A 23,053-nucleotide genomic window follows, 5' to 3' on the forward strand; every position below is an offset into this window, starting at 1 on the left:
TTTTTTTTTTAAAAAAAAAAAAAAAAAAAAAAAACAATTCCTTCTTATTCACTACAAATATTTCCACTCAAAATAAAGCCAATAAAGATGAGAATATTTTGAGGTCAAAAGATAAAACAAAACATCTTGACTTGTATGGTCAAAAGTGTATATATATATATATATATATATATATATATATATTATCTTACCTAAAAAGAAAGGTAAGTTAATATATATCCTATCTTAGCTTTTATGGTCATTCCAGCATTTACTGTCATTTGAGTAGGGGCGTTTTAACTTTACCTAAAAAGAAAGGTAGCATGTGGCTTGTGTATGGTGTGACATATCTTTTAAAACAATATACCATGACCTTGAACTCTTTTCGGGAGAGTTAGATGTATGGTACTTGGATACACGTGCACATGGGCCCACCAGGCGAACTCGTATGTGTATCACTGGGCTTGGCTTCGTCAGGCTAAACGTGTTGATGTGTCGCCGGACACCATGGAGGGAAAGACCTACATGATATTATGGTGAACATAAATATCAAAGGCACGTGTCCGTAGTAACATAGTATGACGGGGAAGTATCCTGATGCACATGACATGCATAAATGCATTAGGTTCCCATGGTCTAAAATCATAGCATATAATAAGAATCATTTCGTTATTCCTTTCGTCCATGTCATAGTACACATATGAGTCATGTATGCATAGTAATCATGACTTTCATCTTGCATCATCATATAAACTATAACGTGGCTTCGCATGGTAAGACATAGCATTTCACATGGTAAGACAGTGTGGGTGTGTGCTAGCCTTACGAGCCAGGCTTAGGGGTACATATACGAGCCCACCAAGTAGGTCCATGTGTGCATGCGTGAATCATATTAGGAAAATACTACACATTCAACCTTGCCCTGACTGGAAAGCAGTCTAAGGCCATACCATAATGTATTTATAAAGGATAGGTCCCTATGTGTTTGCGTTTTTTGACCTCGAGTATTTCTACTCAAGCCACGTGCTACTCTTATTTTTTAGATAAAGGTAAAGCACCCCTATATGGATGACGAATTCATGAACAAGGCCATACAACCAGAGTTAGGATAGTCTTATTCATGTATGTTTTGGTAGCCATTAGGTTAGATCAAAGCTGGTATTACTTTATTTGATTTCACGTCAAATTTATTTTTATTTTCTTTATAATCTACCTTCTTATTTTAAATAATTGTTTTGAACGTTTAAGTCCATAATACCATTTATGAAATATTTTAAATGAAAGTTTTTCGCATGTATTAGTCATATCATGCATGCAGTGACAACCTTATTTTTAATAGAAAATAAATTTCACTCTTAATAAGCAATTAGTAGGTAATGTGATCATGTCATAGGGGTGTAGGGGAATGTCGGGGTAATTAGGTGTCGAATTCGAATTCTGAATCCTGGGAATGGGTCATTACAAAAAAGATGTGGCGTGGGGATGAACCAATGCAGAAGTTGGTGGACATATGACATCCAAGTAAATAAGAGGTTCACGAATGAACTAAAACCACATGAGAATGGAAGCCAGCATGAGGATAAGATGACTAAAAGATGTTTAACAGAGTTGAAAGTTACTAGTTATACCAATCTAATCGGGAATCAGAGTTTAGATAATTAGGTACATATTAGTCAAATTTAATAAAATTATGTGGAGTCAACAATTTTTTTTTCTTTCTAAAGACTCGAAATTTTGGATTGGTTAAGTTGGTGATGTGAACGACCCAAATAGAGTTCACATCCCAACCCTTTATTTTTGGGTTTGGGGAATTGTCGTGTTATTTTTTAAAAAAATTATACATATCCAAAATATATGCTACATTAATAACTAAAATCTCATAAAACTCAAATATCAAATATTCACAAGTCATATTGTATCACTAACATAGATCACAAACAATCGAATATTATTAATTTTCATAATAATATTAAAATTGGCTGACTTGACAAAAATAAAAATAAAAAAATCATGTTAAAAGGGCACTCTTTCACTCTACCTTTCAATTTTTCTCGATGTACCACTCATGGATTCCAATACCAAACAAACCTGGAAAGCTGCGAGCTATTGCCGAGCCCAACAAACAAGATTGATACCGGTTTGGATGCCCATTCCCTCGTGCTTTAGAACTTGTTGAGCCCACCCGGATCAAGAGTCTCCCCGATAGCTTTTCTGAACAAAAAAGTGAAAGTAGAAATTAGAACCCATCCAAATATTTGACTTTTTTAAAAATTAAATCCAATTCAAATCGAAAAATCTAATGGAAATATACTAAATTTTTGAAAGAAATGGTAAAGAAAAAAAATTAAATAAGGAGTAGTTGAATAAATACGTCATTTTTTCTTTTTAGATTAAAAAAAAGAAAAAAAAAAAAGAAAACACGTGTCAGAAGACGGCAGTTGGGCGGGGAAAGACACGAGACTTCCAAGTAATTTCCCAAACGCGCCGTCACCTGCACGTGCTCTGCACGCTCCCTCCCCTCCACGAAGGTTCCTAATATTTATTATATTATTATTATTTTAATGTGTTCAGTGGAGTATAATTCCTGTCGGTTCAATTGTCACTTCCACTTCCAAATTTTACATTCTCTTCCTTAAAAAATAAAATAAAATAATAATTTAACTAACAATATATTTATTCATATATTAAAATAAATAAAAACTTTATAAATTAGATTTATTAATTAGTTGACTTTAATTTATGTTAATTTAAAATATACATTTATATCTACCATACCACTATAAATACATATATTTATTTAATTTCATAATTAATTTTTAGTATTTGACGTTTAATTTTGAGACAAAGAGCTTCCCATCAATCGTCTCGGTTCGAGTATTTTTTCCTTCGAGTTAGGTCCACTCCTTTCATAAAAGAAAAAGTCAAAATAACTGGCTCAATGAGTCGCCTTTGAACTGAGCTTCTCTGGTCGACTCATAGAAACTCGAACTAATCTGTTTTGCTCCACTTTGAAGTATGTGATTGGCACCGGTGCTGCTGCAACGACTGATTTGTTCTACTTTGAAGCACCCCATACTGCTATAATGGCCATCAACAACAACACGTGGCGTGTCATCGGATGAAGACTTCTGCAGTAGGTGGAAGGTGGAGAGAGGGGGAGAGAGACTTGAGACTTCTGCTTTAGAGGGAGAGAGAGAGGGACATGACAGATATCTCGGTTTTGTTTGTCGAAGGCGTGTTGTCCATGGTTGCATGCCGGTTGCATCGTCTCCCACTCAATTGGTTGACGTTCCTGTCAACCGACTCGAACCATCAAAACTAGAACATGTGTCATGCATGATTGACTAGAGAGAGATTTGGATTTTTTTTGTGGTATTAGGTCATGGCATGACGGCATTGAGAACGCAAGTGCAGCACAGCTTCGAAAATCGACGCCATGGCTTTCGTCATGGCAACGATTTCATCCACAGTCCACAATCATTCTCTTTCTGCCTTCGACCCTTTCCCCTTTCTCTCTTCAATTTCCATTACTGCTCTGTCCCCCTCTGTTCTTCCTCCATCGTTTTTGCTCTCTCAAATCCAACAACAAACCTCTGCTTCCCGCCACTTCTGTGTTTGCTTCTCATTTCTTTCCATCCGATTCGCCAATTCTTTCCGATTCTGGCTCAGCCTCTGTCTCTGTTCGTTTGATGGATTCCTTTTTCGAAATGGGTATTTGAAGTTTCGGTGAATCGCTCGGATTTCAATTGGGAATTTCAATCTCAGTTCCTGCGATTTCAAACCCTAAATCCATAGCGTTTTGATTTCAATTCTTTGAAGGGAATTTTCTGCCCTCTTCGTTCTGTTCATGTTATTGGCCTGTTTTTAAATTATATATTGCTGTTACCATCCTGTTTCGTTTGATTACATGTATTTTGTTCTTCCCATCTAGTATGATGGCTGATTCATTAGAACCATCATCATCATTGAGCTTCACTTCATCTTCATATACTAATGGCTCACTGAGTTATAACATGTCCATCTCTTCTGAGCCAGTGCCTAGTCTTGAAGTGATTAGTTTAAACAAGCTTAGTTCTAATTTAGCACAGCTTTTGATTGATGATGGATTTGATTATACTGATGCTGATATCATAGTTGAGGGTGTTCCAATTGGTATTCACCGATGTATTTTGGCTGCTAGGAGTAGGTTTATGCATAATCTTTTTCGAAAAAACGAAAAGCCATCGATGAAAGACGGGAAACCGCAGTATCATATGAATGAGTTGTTGCCTTATGGCAAGGTTGGATATGATGCTTTCTTGATATTTTTGAGTTACTTGTATACTGGAAAGCTGCAGCCGTCTCCTGCGAATGTATCGACTTGTGTCGATAGTTCGTGTGACCATGATGCTTGTCGACCTGCTATCGATTTCGCTGTGCAATTGACGTATGCATCGTCTATATTTCAAATTCCTGAGCTGGTTTCTTTGTTTCAGGTCAGTTCATTTGATTGCTGGAGAGTAAATTATATTTGTTGGGATGTGGAGCTAATATTATTTATAGTAATATTTGGTAGACATATATAGTAGATATTTGGTCGGCTGTTAAATCTGTTGGATATGGAGTCTATGACAAATATACCGTAGATATTTGGAATCTGTTGATATGGAGTAGGACGACTATAAATATACGGTAAAAGATTATATGCACATAGTGCGTGTGGCGTGGGGGTGGTGGTAGAGGACGGTTGACAGCGGCGCGGTGGTGGAATTTGCACGGTGAGGCGGTGTCAGAACGTTTCCGCGCGCTCGCCCGCCCCGCCCAACCCGCGTGTTCCCGCACGCCCCCCACCCCCACCCCGCCCGCGTGCTCCTGCGCGCGCCCAACCCCGCCCCGCCCGCGTTCTCTTGCGTGCGCCCCGTCCCGTCTGCCCGCGTGCTCTAGTGCTCGTAGGGATATATACCGTACTCTCAATATTTGGAAGTGAAACATTTTTAGGTAGTGCTTTTCTCTATGAGTGTACATGTCTGAAGTCATCAATACAAATCCTTTAGCCAATATTACTCCTTGCATTTTTTCTCTTCTATTTATTTGTGTTCATCTTGATCGAGTGTGTGCATTGTTGTGCGATCGTAACAATATTGTGAATAAGAATTACTGTCATCTAATACTTTACATATGTGCAGCGACATTTGCTCAACTATGTTGTGAAGGCTTTAGTCGAAAACGTCGTCCAAATCTTAGAGGTGGCTTTCCATTGCCAATTGAGTCATCTTGTCACTCAATGTGTAGACCGAATAGCTCGATCTGATCTCGATTATGTTTCTCTCGAGAAAGGACTTCCTCATGAGGTTGTGGAAAGCATTAAATTGGTTCGAGCAAAACCTTGCTCCGACCGTCCTTGTGATAAGAGAATCAAGAAAATATGGCAGGCATTAGATTCAGATGATGTTGAACTCATGAAACTTCTTTTATCCGAATCAGATGCAACGCTAGACGAAGCCGATGCACTGCATTATGCTGCAGCATACTGTGATCCCAAGACGTTGTCTGAGGTTCTTAAACTGAGGATGGCTGATGTAAACCTCCGGAATTCACGTGGCTATACCGTTCTTCATGTTGCTGCGATGCGTAAGGATCCATCGGTGATAATATCGCTCCTTAACGAGGGAGCGTTGGCAACGGATTTGACGTTAGATGGTCAGACTGCTGCGGATATCTGTCGGAGGTTAACACGGCCAAAGGATTATCATGCTAAGATAGAACAAGTGCAGGTAGCAAACAAAGACCGTTTGTGTATTGACATTTTAGAGAGGGAAATGTGGAGAAATCCAAGTTCAGATTCATCCATTCTTTCCTTGACGATGGCTGGTGATCTCCACATGAAATTGATTTGCTTGGAAAACAGAGGTAATGTTTTTTGAGTTATTTTGATCAATTTTGTTGCATCTCCAAACTGATATCATGAACTCATTCATAAATATTGTCATGTTCTAATGCAGTAGCATTTGCTCGACTACTCTTCCCGTCCGAGGCCAGGGTAGCTATGGACATTGCCAATGCGGACACAACTTCCGAGTTTTCTGGGTTTTCTATCCCGAAAGGTTCGAGTGAAGTCGACTTAAATGAAAGCCCAAGTGTTCAGAACCAAAGATTTCTTTCCAGAATTCAGGCCCTTATGAAAACAGGTTATTGAAAAACATATCAACCTATTTCTTTCTTGTTATACGTTTCTTGTACCGAGTCGTTTTACTACTCGAAAAACGCTGTTCTTAATCAGAAGAGTGCTCGGATATCTCATGTAAAGTAACTTTCTTGGTGGCAGTGGAAACGGGTAGGCGTTACTTCCCGAAATGCTCGGAAGAACTGGATAAGTTTTTGGAATTTGACCTTCTTGATCTAGTTTACCTTACGAAGGGGACTGTCGAGGAGCAACGGATTAAGCAGAAGCGTTTCAGGGAGCTTAAAAATGATGTTCAGAAGGCATTTGACAAAGACAAGGCTGCCAACCTCAAACGATCTGGGTTGTCTCCGTCGTCGTCGTCGACATCGTTGAAGGATGGTGCCAACCCACAGAAGGTCAGGAGACGATAAAGGTAGTATGTATTTTATGTACAATAAAGTGAAAGTTAGAGGGTTCTTGTTTAGGAAAAGAAATGCAAACTTAGAAGTTTTGCTCTTTGTATAATGAGTTAACTATACATTGAAAATCTTGTGTTGATTCTCTCTATGTTGTAACATAACTAACCGTACTGTCCTTGAGATGCTCGAGACGTTCACCCACATTCTGACACACGTATGTGTCATAGGGTACACACTTACGCCACATGGCTTAGGGGTGGTGGAGAGCTGACACCATGTCTCCACCTATAGTACATTTTGAGGTCTTTCCGATCATTTTTTAGTCGACGTCATTTTGGCGAGCGGTCATACGACTGCGTGCATCGTTTTTCGAGTATTCGATTGACACCCAATTTGGGGAGCTTTCATTTTTCATATAGACGGACGTAATTCCAGAGCCGCATGCCAAAACTCATATCGGAACTCTGACTTCTGAGGTTATGGCTCGGGGCTCTATCCGACCCGTTTCAAGCTTGTCTTCGGCACTCGTATTGCCTCGTTCTCTCGAACCTTGCGTATACCTCGACTTAGCTTGGATGCACACTCTTGCAGTGTTGGATAATACATCGTCCTCCTCGGTTGCATCATGACACTTCTCAATCTTGGCCCTCACATGGCTGGATGGACGACACTTGAGGGATGTCCTTGTCTGTCTTACGTGTGGGGTCGCAACCTACTTGCCCAATGGCTATGGGCTATCCCTCCATGGACCTAACTTCTCCCACTTTTTAGACTCGGCTCAGGACTCCCTAGACAAACCATGAAAAAAACTAGCATCAGCATTCCTAACTTGAGCTTGTGGGAGCACGTTCCAAACGTGGCCATCATGGCCCAAACCGTCATATTCTCTAAGCCTTATAGAGATCTGTATCACGACATTCTCTCGTCATGGTTACATCCCTTTGTAGGGGCAATGTGGGTTTGTACCACGACCTTCTCTCGTCATGACCACAAACCCTTTCGGAAGCAAGGTCTTGAAGCTTGTAACTAAGCCCCATGTTAGCGCTACACTTCAACCAACTTCTCAACTACTAGCCACCTTCATGTGGCAAACGTTGTACTAACACTTCTTTGGTCTTGTTACAGCTTTGTTTACTGTGTCGCCCACATCCAGCTTGATGCTCTCTTGAGTTTGGTTCGTGCTTCATTGACGGGCAAGACTCCTCCTCAAGACAAGCAAAACTCCTCCTCAGGGAGTCTAGTTTTTCACCCACAAAACAATTATTGATTATGACGTACAACTGTCCTGCCCAATTAGGCACTCGTGACACACTTGCAAATTTTTCATTAAACCCTCGGGTTCTTTGTCTTTTCCAACTTAGACACACAAGTATGACTTTGATATCAACTGTCATGATCATACTTCTTCAATTGTGCGATATCGTGATCTTGACATGCTCACAACAATTCTTGAGGGAGAACTCAAGCCTCATTCACATTTTTTGCCCACCTTTGTGGCTTTATCGAACCTTAGGTGGGGTTTGCCGTCGCCAACCAAACACAACTTGTGCAAGATCCAAGTTTGTTTGGTCACACACGCCCCACGGTCTTCACTCTAGGCCAAGGTCTCTCATAAGCAACGTTTGCAGCATCTCATTGTCATATCAATTCCCACCCAACAGCTCTACCATCTTGGCTTGTGTCACTTGGGACAGCTCTACCATCTTGGCTTGCTTGGACACCTTCACTGACCCATGTGCTCTACCATCTTGGCTTGCTTTGGACACCTTCACTGACCCATGTGTCACTTGGGACAGCTCTACCATCTTGGCTTGCTTGGACACCTTCACTGACCCATGTGTCACTAACCATCTCATATCTCATTGGGGTATCCATTATGGACAGTGGGTGCATAATTGACCTGGAAAAAGATAGATAAGGTTATCGAGTTTTGTATCTATCACGCCCGATGGGACTCGAACCCACAATCGCTTGATTAGAAGTCAAGCGCCTTGTCCATTAGGCCACGAGCGCTTATATCAAGAATTGCTTTATGTATGATGACCCATGTGTCACTTGAGACAGCTCTACCGACCCATTCAAGTAGGTGCATAATTGACCTGCAAAAAGATAGATAAGGTTATCGTCGGGGATTTCGATTTTTGTATGTAAGTTCCAACTTTCGAGATTTAGTTTCTTAAAGATTACAACAAAAATAAATAAATATAGTCAATAATTTGGAAATCATCATGCCCGATGGGACTCGAACCCACAATCACTTGATTAGAAGTCAAGTGCCTTATCCATTAGGCCACAAGCGCTTATGTCAAGAATTGCTTATGCATGATAACACGTGCCTAGTAGTCCTGCACATGTCATATGTGTGATATGTCTTGATATGTGATATTAGGTCACTATATATCAACAAGGTGAACCTGCTTTTCGATAACTTAATTAGAGGAATTCTAAAGTTAGGCCACAAGCGCTTATAAGCATGTAAATGGGAACAATCGAGTGTAGCAACTTCTTATAAGCATATAGCGGTTGAATAAAAAATTAGAGGGGATTTCACGCAAAAATTCGAAACACAATGCCAACTATTAAACAACTTATTAGAAACACAAGACACCAATCAGAAATATCACCAAATTGCCCATCATTCGGGGATACCCTCAGCATCGAGGAACATGTACTCGGGTGTATGTGTGACTCGTTCAGACCATGGACCGGGACAATAGAAAGTACAAAATTTTTCCCGTATCAATGATAAATACGATAGAATGAATGGAAGAACTTCGTTCACCACCTAAAAATAAATAAAAAAGATTTATCATATCCTTTTATTGTGTATCAAATTGAATTATCTAAAGAGGAAAAAATTACAATATAATTCAAACATTTCCTGAATCCTACACCGAGTGATTTTCCAAAAATATAAAGGGAAAAGATCATCGGGCAAGGCGCGAAGATATCACCTTCCTTGGGTTGGTAGTGCGAGGATTGGATAGAATGAAATTGAATCCATTAGAATACGACGATCCCATCTCTGGACACTCAAATCCATTGCTGATTAGCAAAACCCACTTCCAATTCGATTACCCATTTCACCAATTCTTTCTTATTCTTTGTAATTTCTCTTCATCTTGTCGCGATTGCCTATTTTAGATTGTTGCGGTTGGAGTCCTAACGCTTCACATTGATTCAACCTCACGGTTCTTTTATACCGGCCGGTTGTTGCATCGCCCTTTACAGATATCTTATTTTGTTTGTTCCCATTTTGTTATCTTTGAAAAAATGAAAAACCCCTTCCTCTGCATCTCCTCGTGATTTGGGGTTTTCATTTATGAGGTATTGCTTCTTTCTTTTCTTTGTTTTTCGCGCTGATTTTACTGATTTCCTCTGTTTTTCTGGGTTGTTCATCTGTGTTTTGATCGTTTGTTTTGATGGGATCTTTTAGAGTTGTGAATTTGTGTGTTTGCTGTAAGTTCCACCATATGATCTTTGAGCTTATCTGATTATTTGCTTTTGTAACGTTTGTGGGTTTTGTTCAAAATGTGGAATCGTCCTCTTGTAGTTTGTTGATTCAATGAGTGAGCGTCGTTTCTCTTTGAGACAGTCCTTGTTTCTTCTAGTTCTTCTTTAACATTTTGTATTTTTATTTGTAGTTTGTAGGCAATCTGCCTTGCTTGAATGACATTAATAAGTTTTTTGAAAAAAAATTTGATATGTTTGGAAGAAACAAAGTTGTTTTGTTTGATGCTTCCATGAATGCTTTCTTGCGGGTGGTTGCATGGTATGTTAGGAATCACGGTTCTCCTCAATGGTATGATATTATCCACTTTGAGCATAAGCTCTCATGGCTTTTCCCCAAAAGGCTGAATACTAATAAAGATACATTCCTTACTTATAAACTCATGATCATTCCCTATAGCCAATGTGAGACTCCCTTCCAACAATCCTCAACAATCCTTCCCTCGAACAAAGTACACTATAGAGCCTCCCTCGAGGCCTATGGAGCCCTCGAACAACCTCCCCTTAATCAAGGCTCGACTCGTTCTCTGGAGTCCTTGAACGAAGTACACTCTTTGTTTGAAACTTGAGTCACTTTTGACTACACCTTCGAGGTTCACAACTTCTTTGTTTGACATTTGAGGATTCTATTGACATGACTAAGTTCAGGGCATGGCTCTAATACCATATTAGGAATCACGACTTTCCACAATGGTATGATATTGTCCACTTTGAGCATAAGCTCTCATGACTTTACTTTTGGTTTTCTCAAAAGGCCTCATATCTATGGAGAATGTTTCTTTACTTATAAACCCATGATCATTCCTGAAATTAGCCAACGTGAGACTTCTCCCAACAATCCTCAACATGATACAGCAACAGTGTCTCAAGAGCTCTTTTGTGGTATATTCAAAATGAAAGAAAGAATCAATAGTAGAATAGTACTCTGCCATGGTACAGACCTGGGTACGATTCCCGGCTGGTGCACCTTGCAATGATGATATTTGTGCCTAGAAAGTTGATCACATGGGTCATCCATCAACATTATCCAATAAAAAGAATGAAAGAATCGATAGAATTTGCAATGATGTTTTTTACATTGCACAGTTTAAGTCTCATATTTTATATGATAATTCTAGACTGGATGCATTTAGTTTGGCCCCAAAAGGAAAATATAAACTATGGAACAACTTTAGCTAAGTGATTCGTGTGCTCTTTCGTGGGAAGTTCAGATTGATTGCTTAGAAATTTTTTAAGATGGAATAAGGAATGAACTAGATTTTGGATGTTATGCTGTTGTACTCTTCTCGATGCCGTTCGTCCTTCATTTTGTGAGGTTAATTGCCGCTTATGAACATTGATTGCTTAAGCACAGATTTTGTATATCACTATCCTTTATATTTCTTTCTAACTAGCTTCATATTTGGTCAAGAAGGGATAACAACATGGAGTGAGGGAGCAAATAGTTTATTCAGTCCAATATACAGCAATCTGCCGATTGTTATGTAGCCAAACAAAACAATGGCAATGTCTTTGAAGACTGTAATGGCTATTAAATCTTACCAAAGTCAAACTGATGCATTGGTAAAGAACTACTTATTAGCGGACCGTTTTATCCCGTACACCTCTGTTCTTGGAGGCATGCTTGCTTGTAAATTGGTATGTATCACCTTTTAGCTCATGCTAGATATTAGGACAAAATGCTGCTTCTCTTCAATTAGGACACATTAAAAATTTTGGGTTTCCTCGTGCAGGTATATGATCTTACTCAATTAGTTAGCAATTTTTACTTCAAGAGTTATCTGGGTCTTACGAAAATTCAACGAGTCGAGTGGAATAACCGGTGAGTTTAGTATCTTTGATTGTCCATTGCCTTCATAATCTATTCAGTGGACTGTTGTGGCCATTACTGATATTTTGAACTAAAATTGGCAGCGGTGTGTCCACTATTCATGCAATATATATCTCAATTATGTCATTGTACTTCGTTTTCTGGTCAGATCTCTTCTCTGACCAGCGTCACGCTAGCCTTCTTACCTTTCAAAGTTCGACGTTGTCTACGTTCATATTGGGGGTAAGCTTTCTATTAGCTAATCTTCAATGAATGTCAGCTTCCTTTTGAATTGTTTGATGTTTTAGATAACTGAAGTTTCTAAGCAGCATGTAAGCAGTGAACGATGAGGAAACGTGCCAAAAGGTTGTCGGTCCAACGTTTTCTTGTGGATTGTGTAAAGGCCATATGTTAAAAGAAACTAAGTCCCAATGTTAACCACCCTATGTTAGTGATTAGTAGTTGCTTTCATCTATTGAGGTGTATTAAGTTATCCAAAATGTTCTTCAAAGCTAAGAACTCATCAATGGATGAAATGGGGGTGGGCTGCAATAATGTTAGAAAGATAGAGGCAGCCTGAAAGGAGGCGCCATTAGCAAAACTCGGTCCTGGAGATCCAGCTCAACCATGCTATTCGATATAGCAGTAGGAAGGCAATGCAAACACGTCGCAAAACAATGATTCGCAACGTGTTGGGAAATGAAACAAGGATGATATTAGATCTTTGCTTCAACATTGTTCGTTTTAATCAAAAAGTTGAACCTTATCTGTATTATACTTAGTTGAATGAGGGAACCTCTATAATCCAACATGACATGGCCATATTTGAACAGACATTTGTGACATGAGAGTTCGGTGGTCGTGCCCACCAATGTTTGATTTTCTGTTTCTGATTTGAGGATAATGTCTACGATGGCAGACTTTTCGAGTCATTTGAGCTTCTATTCTGTTTTCCTTGAATTTTTACTGAACATTAACTAAAATTCTAATCATATACCCTTTTCCAGATTTCGGTTGGATACTTTTTGGCAGATCTCGGATTGATCATTTGGCTGTATCCGTCTTTAGGCGGGATGGAATATGTAAGTACCTTCGCTGCTGATAGCGCTTCAAATTTGACAAGAGTCGTGCATAATTACGAAACTTCGATGATAGGTTGTCCACCACTCTCTTTCCGGGCTAGCAGTAGCATATTCTGTTTTTTCTGGAGAAGGGCAACTCTATACATATATGGTTCTCATTTCAGAGATTACAACTCCTGAGATTAATATGAGATGGTAGGCTTTCGTTATGATATTGATTCTTAATTTTATAAGTTCTTCCTCTGAATTCTTTCATATTTTGTGAAGGTATCTTGACACAGCTGGTATGAAGAGATCCTGTGCATATCTGATTAATGGCTTTGTAATATTCTTTGCATGGCTGGTGAGTTAATGGTCTGAAGGTCATCTTGCCTGTTTTTTTATATATAAAATGGCGTAAACACGACCGTCAATAGCTCGACGACATGCTAAAAGATCCTAAAGAATTGGATTTAACACAACTGAACATGAACTACCACAGCATATAGTATGTAACAGCCCAAGTCCACCGCTAGCAGATATTGTTCTCTTTGGGTTTTTCTTTCGGGCTTTCCCTCAAGGTTTTTAAAACGCGTCTACTAGGGAAAGGTTTTCACACTCTTATGAGGGTGCTTTGTTCTTCTCCCCAACCGATGTGGGTTCTCACAATCCACCCCCCTTTTGGGGCCCTGCGTCCTCGCTGGCATTCGTTCCCTTCTCCAATCGATGTGGGACCCCCCAATCCCCACCCCCTTTTCGATGTCCAGCATCCTTGTTGGCACACCGCCTCGTGTCCACCCTCCTTCGAAGCTCATTCTCCTCACTGGCACACCGCCTCGTGTCTGGCTCTGATATCATTCGTAACAGCCCAAGTCCACCGCTAGCAGATATTGTCCTCTTTGGGCTTTCCCCTATTAGGCTTCCCCTCAAGGTTTTTAAAATGTGTCTACTAGGGAGAGGTTTTCAGTCTTTTATAAAGGGTGTTTTGTTTTTCTCTCCAACCGATGTGGGATCTTACAATCTACCTCCTTTGGGGCCAGCATCCTCGCTGGCATTTGTACCCTTCTCCAATCGATGTGAGACCCCCCAATCCACCCTCTTTCGGGATTCAACGCCCTTGATGGCACACCGCCTCGTGTCCACCCTCCTTTGAAGCTCATCCTCCTTGCTGGCACATCGCCCCATGTCTGGCTCTAATATCATTTGTAACAGCCCAAGCCCGCCACTATCAAATATTGTTCTCTTCGGGCTTTCCCTTTCCGGCTTTCTCTCAAGGTTTTTTAAAATGCGTCTACTAGGGAGAGGTTTTTACGCTCTTATAAAGGGTGTTTTGTTCTCCTCCCCAACCGATGTGAGATCTCAAATAGTAGTATTCGAGTTCATATCTTGTTTTATGATTGGATTTTCTTGTATTTGGATTGGTGTTTACATGCTTGGTGATGGGTGTTTATAACAGGTTGCTCGCATTCTGCTGTTTGGTTACACATTCTATCACGTTTACCTGCACTATGATCAGGTATTTTCAAGATCAATTATGCATATTTTTCAGTGCTTATGGCTTTGTTCATTAAGTTGTAAAATGGGAACATTGATCTCATTGCAATATGTTCTCTCATTTAACTCGATCACGATATGGATAATCGTGTTATGCAGGTAATTAAGATGCATGTAATAGGATATATTTTGGTATTTGGAGTGCCGACCATGCTAGGGATAATGAACTTAATGTGGTTCGGGAAGATCGTGAAGGGATTAATGAAGACGATATCGAAAAGGCGATGAGAAACATGTTCTTGTGGTTCATATCAATCTGCAAATGGGTTGAGGAGGAAAAGGGATTTGATGCTATGCAGTGTGTTGTAAATGGCTCATAATGACTTTAAATTCGTTGAGGCATTTTTAGTGTCTTCTTCCTCTTGTCAGTTCTGTGTGCCAATTCATTCTTTCTGTATAGTTCTTGTCTCTCTTTTTCCTGAAATGTATGGAAGAAATGTGATGATACCGTTGCAATTCTTTTGTGTTCAGATATATTTACGATCTCGGTTTGGTTTGGTTCGGTTCTTGGTTCTCCCTTCTTGATCTCGGGCACTGTTCTACTTTTCTTCCGCCTTGTCTATGGCTTATGGTTTACGAAATCTCTCGAGTAATTTGTTTGAAATCTGAGATGCCTTCTGTTTTGCTTTCGACTTGGTTAAAGAGCCCCGGTGGATTGGTAATTTGAATGATTCGAATGGAGTTCACAACTCAACTCACTATATTGGGTTGTAAACCTCTATTTAGGGTACGGGTGTATATGGTCTAGTTGGATTTAGGGTACGGGTGTATATGGTCTACTTGGATTGGGTTGAGGGATTTTTTTTTTATGCAATCCTAAAGTGTTGGATTGGTCCAACCTAACCCGAAAATGGTCCAACCTAACCCGAAAATTTTCACAACCCAATCCTTTATTTTCGGGTTGGGTTTGGTTGGGACGTCGAGTTGTCAAATTTTTTTTAAAAAAATTTTATTTATTCAAAATTTATATAATGATTCAGATACAATCTTAGATAAAATATATTAAAAGTTTACAAACAAAATTAATTTATGATAAAACTAAAAACAGGTAAATACTGACATTTCTTGAGAATTATTGGTTATACACACATCGATTCGATTTATGATAAAACTAAAAACAGGTAAATACCGACATTTCTTGAGAATTATTGGTTATACACAAATCGATTTATGATAAAACTAAAAAAAAACAGGTAAATACCGACATTTCTTGAGAATTATTGGTTATACACAAATCGATTTATGATAAAACTAAAAACAACTAAATACCGACGTTTCAAATTATGAAAATATAAGGAAAAATTAATAAATAAACAATAAAAAATAAGGAAAAATTAATAAATAAACAATAAAAATAATTAGTTTAAAATGTGTATATAACCGAAAAAATTATGAAAATATAAGGAAAAATTATCCAATTAAATAAACATTAAAAATAATTAGTTTAAAGATGTGTATATAACCCCAAAAAATACTGAAATTAAATATAATAAAATAATATAAAAAAAATATTGAAATTAAAAATAATAAAATAATATAAAAGAAGACTACCGCCTGAGTATCCTTAGAGAGGCTGAGGTACTGACAAACCTATTAATATAAAAAAAATATATATATATAATTTATATATTTTTATTTGGCTCGGTTAAATTCGAAGGTTTTATCCACGAACTTGAAACCGAACTGATTCAGTTTGGGTTCAGAAAAATGAACCCAACCCTACCCGAAATGCTAATCCAACCCAACTCAACCCTTATAATTCGGGTTGGGTTGGTTCGGATTGTCGGGTTATCGGTTTGAATGTACACCTCTAATTTGAAGTTGGTTGGATGACCAAGGTAATTCCAACCTGCAAATAGAGTCGAAGTTTCGGTTCTTACAAAAATTCAACTCAACTTAAATTGAATAATTCGAGTTGCTTAGGTCATTCATCGTGGAAAACCTCTAATAAAAATAGTTGAGTTTATTATACATCAAATTTAAATTTATATCTAATAGGTTAATAAAAAAAATTAAATACTTATAAAAAAACAAATTTAAATACTTATTAATACAAAATAAAAAATTATGCACCTATTACACTTTTGAAAGTGTAATGACTAAATAGACATCCATCTTAATTAAAATTGATGACTAAATTTGTAATTGAACTTCGACAAATGTATGTTAAAATTTTTTTACATGCCTAAATAATCGTTTAGTATAGGTATAATTTCCTTCTCATACATCTAGCAGAAAATTACAAACTCGTGTGAGCCACGAACAAAAACAAAAAATTTAACATGAACTTCTTATAAGGGCTTCTTGCCCTTTAAATTCTCGAATAACCCTACTTTCTCGAAAGACCATTTGCAATTCACGTCAGGATGAGTGGAAGTCAGATTAGCTTGGACAATCCATTAGACTTTTAAAGTAAGTCGAGTTCACCTGATACCACATTCAACAGTTGTGTCTATCGGTTTAGAGTTCTTCAACGACAAATTTCTCTAAGATCTCTTTAGTATACTTAGACTTAGAAATAAATATCTCATCTTCATCTAGTTGCATCTCAATCCTTAGGAAGTACTTCATTAGACTGCATTACGTCCTCCACCAGAGGCTTGCTTCAACCCATAAAGAGTCTTCTTCAACTTATACACTTTCTTTTCTTGCCTTTCAGTAATAAAATTCAGTGGTTGTTCAACATAAACTGTTTCTTCAAACATTTCATTCAAGAATATAGACTCCACGTCTATTTGATGTATCTCTGTATCACACGTACTTAGGAGATACAGACGTACTTAGGAGGGTGGATGTGTAGAGTGTGGGGGTGTGAATGGGCAATTTAAACGCGTCGTGGCTGAAGATTCAGTCATTTCCTCGATTGAAGGGTCTATCTATCCCTATTCACAACAATTACTTAGCTGATTGAGAAGGGTTAGATGAAGTATTTTAGGTCGGTCTCTCACATGGACCTTATCAACTTGCTTATGGACCATTCATAATCTCCAAATCAACTCGTTTTCAGCCTAAATTATTACAAAACATAATTGATGGTATGAAACTCGCACAAATTTAATACAAATTTTCTGACCCCAAGTACAAGGCATACTCCAACCCTGACACAACGATGTTACGTACCATTAAGTACGACGATAGTTTCTAAGAATTCAAGGGCAAATCTCATTCGAGTAATATAGTAATAGTTCGGTTATTTCTATTAACTTAACTAATAATAATGCTATTAAGACAAGAGAGTTAAACTACTACTCACATTCACACAACCTCTCCTCTCCTCCTCCTCTCATTTGGGAGTGCTTTTAATTTGCACAACTGTGCATGAGAAGAAGCAAGCCCAAGGTCATATATAAACACATAGTAGTCAGCCACTTTACTGCCAGAGGCTGCATAACAAAGCAATATCTTCTAAAAACAACCGTCAATTTACACATCATAATAAACCCAACATTGCCAACCTCTCTTTCTTTTCCTTCTTTTTCCAATCTTTTCTTTTCGAACGCTCCATACAACTGAAGGACGTGCTGCTGACAGCCTAGGAACCGAGCAAGGACGAAGATCTACGAGCAACATGACGCACTTGCTACCCTTTCGGCAGGTCTGTCCAGAACCATCCCGGGTGCATTCTGTACTGGTTGCACTCGGGGTAATCTCTTAGCTGCATCCGAAAACAAGGAATCAAAATAGTTTTACCTCACCTTTTTACAGTGTGTTTGTGTGTGGTTGAGGGTGGGACTTCTATAATTTTGTGAAACTTCATCCCATTGACCAATTATATGTGAACTCGCATATTCTCTCCTTCTTGAACGACGTATAACTCCTTTTTTGCATCGCAGTCGAAAAACAATTTTCAAAACTCAGGCTCCATAAACTCGAGTTTTATTGAGACCATGATCCAAAATATCCTAAGCAACTAAGATTAACCTGGTTTCAGCTTTTTCTTGGGGGTGGGTCGTTGTTCAATTCAACTCACAAGTCAGTTCTTTACCTATTTCATAGAAGATATCATTGACATTAGCAGCACTTTTTGCAGAGGTTTCCATGAAAAACAAGCCATTCTCCTGCGCATATGTTTGGGCGTCCTGCATAATGCACAGACACATGAGAAACACTTGAACTAAATATAGCAATTTTGTCCAAACTACATGATAGAAATTTCAAAGAACAATCACAAAGTTCCAACTCGGGTTGATATTCACAAACAAAAAGATATTTCTGTTTATAAAAATGCATCCCAGTTCAACAAAGTAACACCGTAGAAAGGAAACAGGGGTCAGGGTACTTGCCTCTGCAGAAACCTTCCTAGAATCCAACAAATCTGATTTATTCCCAGCTAAAGCCATGACCATATTGGGATTGCCTGATGCAAGGGGCATGGTCCGATTGGTAAAAGAATTCAGATAGAGAAGTGTTCACAATAATTTGACCAAGTAAAAGTTAACAAAATGTTAAATTAAGATGCCTTTGCAACAGTAACAACAACAAAGACTACCTTGTGCCTGAAGTTCTTGAACCCATTTTTTTGCCCGATCGAATGAAGCCTGCGATCAATGAGAGGATACTCAATAGAGTTAAAAAGGAAAATGAACAAAGTTCCAATTCAATTACATTAGAGTAATATATAAGAGATGAATAGTACCCTATGAAACCTGATATGTTTAGAGCATGCCATTTTTCAGAAGGGTAAGAACTCATAAAAGTCCTTACTCATAGGTCCTCGCCACCAATACATATACATATATACATATGTACACATACAGATGTATATAGCATCCTATTTAAGGTTCTATACAGCCCCATAACCGTTTTCTTTCTCAAGCACCAATAAGTGACAATTTATTAAACCCTAAATCTCTTAATAACAACTTTACGAATCCCAAACCAGTTTTCTTGCAGTTTCCAAGTATTTTAGCAATTACTTTTTAGCAAAACAAAATGGTTGGTACTTAATTCAATGACATATAACATTACTTCTTTATTCAAGATGTATTTAAGAAAATAGTTGATGAGTTCTGCCACTTACTTGATTGGTAATATCGAAGACGATAATGGCAGCAGCTGCACCCCTATAATACATTGGAGCCAAACTGTGGTATCTCTCCTGCCCGGCCGTGTCCCAGATTTCAAATTTCACAGTTGCATCATTTACAGCCAATGTTTGAGAGAAAAAGGCAGCACCAATTGTCGATTCCTACATAATTGTACAATTTAAAGTAAGAAATATGGTCAAGGTGTAAAAGCCCTTCTGGAAATTTCAATAGCCAAAGCCCTATAATACAAACCTGAAACTCCACAAACTGCCCTTTAACAAAACGCAACACTAGACTTGACTTCCCAGCACCAACATCACCAAGAAGCACCTGAACACAAAAAAAGAGTAAAACCACCTGAATTTAGTATGAGTTATTAAGAAATCATTTTAGTTAAACATAGTCCACCAGCCATTTCCTTGTTTAACAAATAAAATTCCGAGGGAAAATTGGATAATAAAAGCAATGGCAGCATAATATGAAAATGAACTACAATCAAGTTGCTCAGATTCAATGGTTCAATGGTTCCATAACACTGTAATCACGCAGTAACAGCAATATACATCGAAGAAATTTAATGATTTAATTTCCGAAGTTGAACAGAGAGGGGAAGAAAATGTAAAACCTCGAAAAACAAAAAGGGATACCGTCTTATAAAATTGATTGCTGAAACCAAGGGCTACAGCCACGATACTACTTTACTTTTTGCTATATAAATTACAGAGAGTTAGCTCCGAGATCGAAACCAAGTTACAAATTGGAAAGTACATAGATATGCAAACAAGGATTTCAAAAATACAACCGACAAGACATACAGCAGAGAGTAGAACAGGCTTGTGCAAGCCACAGAATTCTGATAGGATCAAACCAGAAAGAATTCCAGTTCATCGCGAAGAAAACAAAACCCCAGATCAGAATTAACACACAAATCGAGGACACTAAAAGGGATTAAGCCAAACAAGACCTAATCGAATCATCAACGAAAGGTACTAGGATAACCAAACCGAATTCGGGAAAAAGAAAACCACAGAGATCCACAACGAAGTTAGCATCAAAATCTGGACAGAAAAAGAGAAATCAAGGTTGGAGAAGGAAAAAGAGGAGAAAAGACTCACCAATTTGGCATTAATGTTCTTGTTTCCGCTGGTGGCCATGGCCGTAAACCGCAATCGAGAGAAAAATCGAAGAGAATCGAGGAAGAACAAGCGTTGACGGGAGGAAAAGATCTAAGAAAGACGAAAGCAAAAACCAAACAATAAGACAGATCGCCTCTCTTGGAAGCGAAAAATCCCTCTTTATTTCTCTCTCTCTCTTTTCCTCCGCAAGCAAAAGATGAACAATAACAACTTCAATACCACACGACAGCGATTGAAAATTAATTTTAAATAAATATTTTATTTTCGTTCCTTTCTCCTTAATTTATCATGGAAAAGACGCATTTACCCTTTTCAAAAAACATTAAAAAATAATTTTAAGAAGTCATTTTCAAAAAATATATATTCAAACCGAGTTAAAAATCTTTAAATATTTAAAAAATAAATAGTTAAATATTTTACGAACTAACTTCAATTATATTAAAAACAAAATTATGAATTAATCTCCGAACAACTCAAACTAACCTAACAAAAAAAAAATATTAAGGTTGAGTTCGGTTGGGTTCATTATTTAATAAATGGTTATTTCGGTAAAAAAAAAAATTCACAACTCAAATAATTGAGTTTGGTTTAAAAAATGACGTAACCCGACCCTACTCAATCCAAGAATATTCCTATAGTTGTTCACTCTTGATCTGTTTTTTTTTTTTATTTCTTATTCAGTTTCATCACACATCCCGATCAGGGTGTGTAAAAGAGGGTGTTGAAAAAGAATGAGTGGACGTAATTGCTCTTTGTCTTTTTTTTTTTTTTTAATCGAACCCTAACTTGGTTCAAGCTGGAAGGGTCCGAGGGAAGATGCTTAACAAATCCAAAGAGGGTGAAGCTCCATTGTTCAAGTTCCGAAATCAATACTTAAGAAAATTATTCATCTAGTAAGATTATAGTCGAGTTCTCAAAATTGTAGGGTATATTGAATTAGTTGCAAAAGTCTGAGCCAACAAATTAAAGAACAAACCCTCCGTACACGATTTCATAACTCATTCAAGATTAAAATTGAATCATTTATGATCGTAATGTGAAATATTAATTTTTTCAATTAATAGACTTATAACGAAATTTTCTCGATTTATAACGAGAGATTAAGCAAACTCTTGTAGAGGACACTCCACTCACATGTCAAATCATTTGTAATAATTACATGATAGGTCGTATCAATACTCTTACTAAATACGACATTTAACCTTATCCATATATTATAGACCGTTTAGACTATTACTTAAATATGATATCCTCCGATATATAAACCACATCTCATTCAAAATTACAATAATAACCTTGAATTTTACAAATCACAAATAAAATGATCAAAATTATTATTATAAATTAAAGTTCTAACGGGCACGAAAAACAAAACAAACACATAAGCAAAGATGGAAGAAAAGACAGACAAAAAAAAGTAAGAAAAAATCAGGGTCTGAATTATGTTCCGTTGACAATGTACATTATTCTGTCATTCTAATTTCTCGAGCCGTACTAACTTAGTCGAGATTTTATAAAATTATATTCTTTTGGTCGAGAAAAAATCAATAATGAATTAAACTAATGCTATGTGCATTTGATTTTTTTTTTAAATATATATAAATCTATGATCATTCCCTAAATTAGTCGATGTGAAACTTTCATCCAACACCTCCCCTCGAAAAAGTACGCCTCTCCGTAGAGGCTCGACTTCTTTTTCTTTTGGAGTGTTCGTCATTTTTTACTACACCTTTGAGGAGTCCGAATCCTTTTTTGTGTTTGGAGTTCTTTGTTCGACATTTGAGAATTCTATTGACATGGCTAAGTTTAGGGCATGACTCAAATACCATGTTAAGAATGATTCTCTAATATTATGTTAGTTGAACACGACTCTCCCTAATGGTATGACATTGTCTACTTTGAGCATAAGCTCTCATGGCTTTGCTCTAGGCTTCCCCAAAATGCCTCATACTAATAGAGAGAGTATTCCTTAATTATAAACCCATGATCATTCCCTAAATTAGCCGATGGGAAAGTCCAAACCAAAGTCATGAGAGCTTATGCTTAAAAGTGGACAATATCATACCATTATGGTAAGTTTGGTTCATCTAACATGGTATCAGAACATTATTCTCTTCTTCTTAAAATTTAATAGGTAAAGTCGAGGATTATAAAAGAACAAAGGGCAAACATGGAATTTTTTTTTTTTTAAATTAATATATTTGATTTTTTTAAAATTTGTATAATTTGTCAAACATCAGCCAGCCGAAGGTACACGCGGTGGGTCGGTGAATATAGTTTACTTTTAGATGTCGGCTTAAAATTTGATAAAATAGGCATTTAAATCTAAATTTTAATTTTAAAAATTTTAAAATTAAGGGTAGGAGATTTAAAAAAAACATATATATATATATATATGTTTATTTATTTATTTTA

At 37.5% G+C, this 23,053-nt stretch overlaps 3 protein-coding genes and 2 non-coding genes across 7 annotated transcripts; 2 read left to right on the top strand and 3 right to left on the bottom strand.

Moving 5' to 3' along the window:
• Positions 1–3,344: 3,344 nt before the first annotated feature.
• On the top strand, positions 3,345–6,705 carry LOC111456893 (regulatory protein NPR3-like). Its single transcript, XM_023098950.1, has 4 exons — positions 3,345–4,454; positions 5,145–5,868; positions 5,961–6,146; positions 6,284–6,705. The coding sequence occupies exons 1-4, from the start codon at positions 3,912–3,914 to the stop codon at positions 6,550–6,552; spliced, it is 1,722 nt and encodes a 573-aa protein (XP_022954718.1). The 5' UTR covers positions 3,345–3,911; the 3' UTR covers positions 6,553–6,705.
• A 1,775-nt stretch (positions 6,706–8,480) lies between these two features.
• Positions 8,481–8,553, bottom strand: TRNAR-UCU. The gene has a single exon. It is a non-coding gene; the product is annotated as a tRNA-Arg (tRNA).
• Positions 8,554–8,767: 214 nt separating this feature from the next.
• TRNAR-UCU lies at positions 8,768–8,840 on the bottom strand. The gene has a single exon. It is a non-coding gene; the product is annotated as a tRNA-Arg (tRNA).
• A 626-nt stretch (positions 8,841–9,466) lies between these two features.
• Positions 9,467–14,972, top strand: LOC111456894 (transmembrane protein 56). Of its 3 annotated transcripts, none has more exons than XM_023098951.1 (9): positions 9,467–9,867; positions 11,465–11,688; positions 11,784–11,872; positions 11,965–12,103; positions 12,868–12,942; positions 13,016–13,137; positions 13,210–13,285; positions 14,378–14,437; positions 14,575–14,972. In XM_023098951.1, the coding sequence occupies exons 2-9, from the start codon at positions 11,551–11,553 to the stop codon at positions 14,701–14,703; spliced, it is 828 nt and encodes a 275-aa protein (XP_022954719.1). In that variant the 5' UTR covers positions 9,467–9,867; positions 11,465–11,550; the 3' UTR covers positions 14,704–14,972. The 3 variants fall into 3 exon arrangements, with proteins under 3 accessions (XP_022954719.1, XP_022954722.1, XP_022954720.1); XM_023098954.1 differs by lacking the exon at positions 9,467–9,867 and adding an exon at positions 9,901–9,999; XM_023098952.1 differs by lacking the exon at positions 9,467–9,867 and adding an exon at positions 10,059–10,109.
• Positions 14,973–17,668: 2,696 nt separating this feature from the next.
• LOC111457198 (ras-related protein RABF2b) lies at positions 17,669–20,862 on the bottom strand. Its single transcript, XM_023099376.1, has 7 exons — positions 20,618–20,862; positions 19,755–19,832; positions 19,496–19,663; positions 18,965–19,013; positions 18,759–18,832; positions 18,461–18,554; positions 17,669–18,130 (listed from the first exon to the last, which is right to left on the bottom strand). The coding sequence occupies exons 1-7, from the start codon at positions 20,654–20,656 to the stop codon at positions 18,033–18,035; spliced, it is 600 nt and encodes a 199-aa protein (XP_022955144.1). The 5' UTR covers positions 20,657–20,862; the 3' UTR covers positions 17,669–18,032.
• Between the last annotated feature and the right edge of the window lie 2,191 nt (positions 20,863–23,053).

The sequence above is a fragment of the Cucurbita moschata genome, unplaced genomic scaffold, assembly GCF_002738365.1.
Source record: "Cucurbita moschata cultivar Rifu unplaced genomic scaffold, Cmos_1.0 Cmo_Scf00019, whole genome shotgun sequence".
Taxonomy (NCBI): Eukaryota; Viridiplantae; Streptophyta; class Magnoliopsida; order Cucurbitales; family Cucurbitaceae; genus Cucurbita; species Cucurbita moschata.